The 2,280-nt window shown below is 29.6% G+C and overlaps 1 protein-coding gene across 1 annotated transcript in view; it reads right to left on the bottom strand.

Annotated features, from left to right (window-relative positions):
* The window catches only part of LOC106467972 (structural maintenance of chromosomes protein 2-like), an 80,871-nt gene that overhangs the window by 56,593 nt on the left and 21,998 nt on the right, over positions 1-2,280 (bottom strand). The window contains exon 2 of the mRNA XM_013928364.2: positions 579-728. Coding sequence (XP_013783818.1) covers positions 579-728 — 150 coding nt within the window. The remainder of the gene's footprint in view (positions 1-578; positions 729-2,280) is intronic.

Genomic DNA, 2,280 nt, shown 5'->3' with positions numbered 1-2,280 from the left:
GGATCTTGCTTTCAACACAATGAGGTAATAATTAAAAAAGTCCCCACTTGACTGGGATTTGAATACGAGACTTCCACATGATAGTCTAGTGCTATAACCACTGTGACATCCAGTCTTTGCAATTGAAAGTTAACAAATAATTGAAATACCTAATTTAAACAATCATGTTATTCTGGTTTTTCCTAATATTGTAGGATCTTGCTTTCAACACAATGAGGTAATAATTAAAAAAGTCCTCACTTGACTGGGATTTGAATACGAGACTTCCGCCTGAGACTAACCACTGAGCCAATTTGAATGTTACCAACAAAGCAAACATTACGAACAAAGTGGCTTTTATATAGTTAGGAGAAAATGACATTATTAATGATTAAATGTAGAATTAAACTTCAGAATGTTTAAAATGATTCAATGAAATGCATGTTTATTAGCATCAATATTTATTTTCGTATTTTGACTTTAAGTATTAAACAAGATCAATAAGTATAGAACAGAAAAACCCCATTTCAAACAGCATTATTCTAACTTAAACATTAAACAACTATACCCATGACTTGAGAAACACTTAATATACTTGCTTGGCGTGTTATAGTTATTTCATCATACTGTTCATAACCCAAAGGACTCTGTTTTTTGTTGTTGTTATCAAATGTTATTGATACAGTTGCCTTTGTAACACCTGCTTGTCCATTCTTGTAAACTAGTTCTTGCAAATTTGTGGCTCGTACCTGAAAAAATAAAACAATTTTTTTTCAATCACAAAAAAAAAATATTTTACAGGACTTGGACAAACTATTCAAATTCATAATTATTTTAAATAGAGAATTAACACATCTTATTGATGTACAGTAATTCACACATTAAAAATTTCTTTCTTAGTAAACATTTCTTCCTATATAGCATTATAATTCTTAAGATAAAATGAATACATAAAGACAGCTTTAATGCAGGCCTCCTGTTTGAATTGCTTCTACCATGTACTAGTTGATTTACTGGAGTTACTGTACAGTTAACTGTAGAGTTCCTCTAAGTTGTTGAATGACCTCAATAAACTAACTCGTTGTCCACTGTATTTCTTATATATGTAATGAGCAAAACAAGCCCAAATAAACACAAATTTAAATTAAAATGCTGCTTAAACTAAAAGAATCCCCAAAGCACAGGCTAAAATGTGCCCTGGGTTTTGGAGGTGACTGTAGAAATAGGACCCACATTGCAGTGGGGATCTATCAGTCTTAAGCTCCGTTCACCAGTCTCACATGAAGAAACTCAAAAAATGAAAATAATAATAATTAAATGATCAAAACAAATACAAGTTAGGAGATCAACATGTGGGTGGTCAAGCCCACAATGTCCCACATCTATATAACCCTTCACTGCTGCAGACAGTTGTGGGAAGGTGACAGCTCTCCAACATAAAAGAAAGGAAAAATGAAATAAGGTACTACCACTGGAGGATAAGTAAGATAAACTTACCTCCTGAGGTTGGCATTCCAGCCCCCATTAAAGCACTAATTTAATTCAATTAGTACAGTAGATAAACTATAATAGTATAGAGTTATAAAAGTCTGACCAAGTTATCTAAACTATCTAGTATAACTTCCAACCACCACCCATTAAGTCCACTGTAACTACCAATTTTTTTCAGACTTTGCACGAGCCTTTATATGTGATAAGTTGTTCATTTGCACAAAAATAGTGCCAAGTTCTTTAAACGACCTTATTAAAAACTAAAGATATTTATCAGAAACTTCCAGCAAAAACTCCTTAATTTTTACTTCTTTACATTTTACACAAAATATTCTAATAATTTAATTTAGAGTTTCTTTAATAAATCTATTTAATATTAATTTTTGCATCAATATTTGAACATTAATAACAAAATATTATAATTTATTACAAATTTTACACAATCCGAATAATTGTGAAGTTAATACATATTCAAGAAAAGTAGGGCACATTAGTGTTAAAAGAGAGTAAGCTGTATATTGGAAAATAAAGATATTTTTATTTATCAAGAACATTTAGATTGATATCATTACAATTATTTTAATTATTAGATCTAAATAATGTACCTCTACATCAGAAATTGAAGTATTTTCAATTTCTAATCCTAAAGGATAAACAGTGTTAATAAAATTATTTACCTCAGGATTATTTATACTAATTAAATCATCAATATATCTGCAAATTAAAGCAAAAATATCCAGGTTTATACAATTTTCAATAAATCTACTGTCATAAAAATAAAGATATAATTTTGCCATACAAGTAGAATAG

The sequence above is a fragment of the Limulus polyphemus genome, unplaced genomic scaffold (assembly GCF_000517525.1).
Source record: "Limulus polyphemus unplaced genomic scaffold, Limulus_polyphemus-2.1.2 Scaffold2816, whole genome shotgun sequence".
NCBI classification, from domain to species: domain Eukaryota; kingdom Metazoa; phylum Arthropoda; class Merostomata; order Xiphosura; family Limulidae; genus Limulus; species Limulus polyphemus.
The sequence above is the reverse complement of the archived record's forward strand: the minus strand, read 5'-3'. Positions and strand labels throughout refer to the sequence as shown.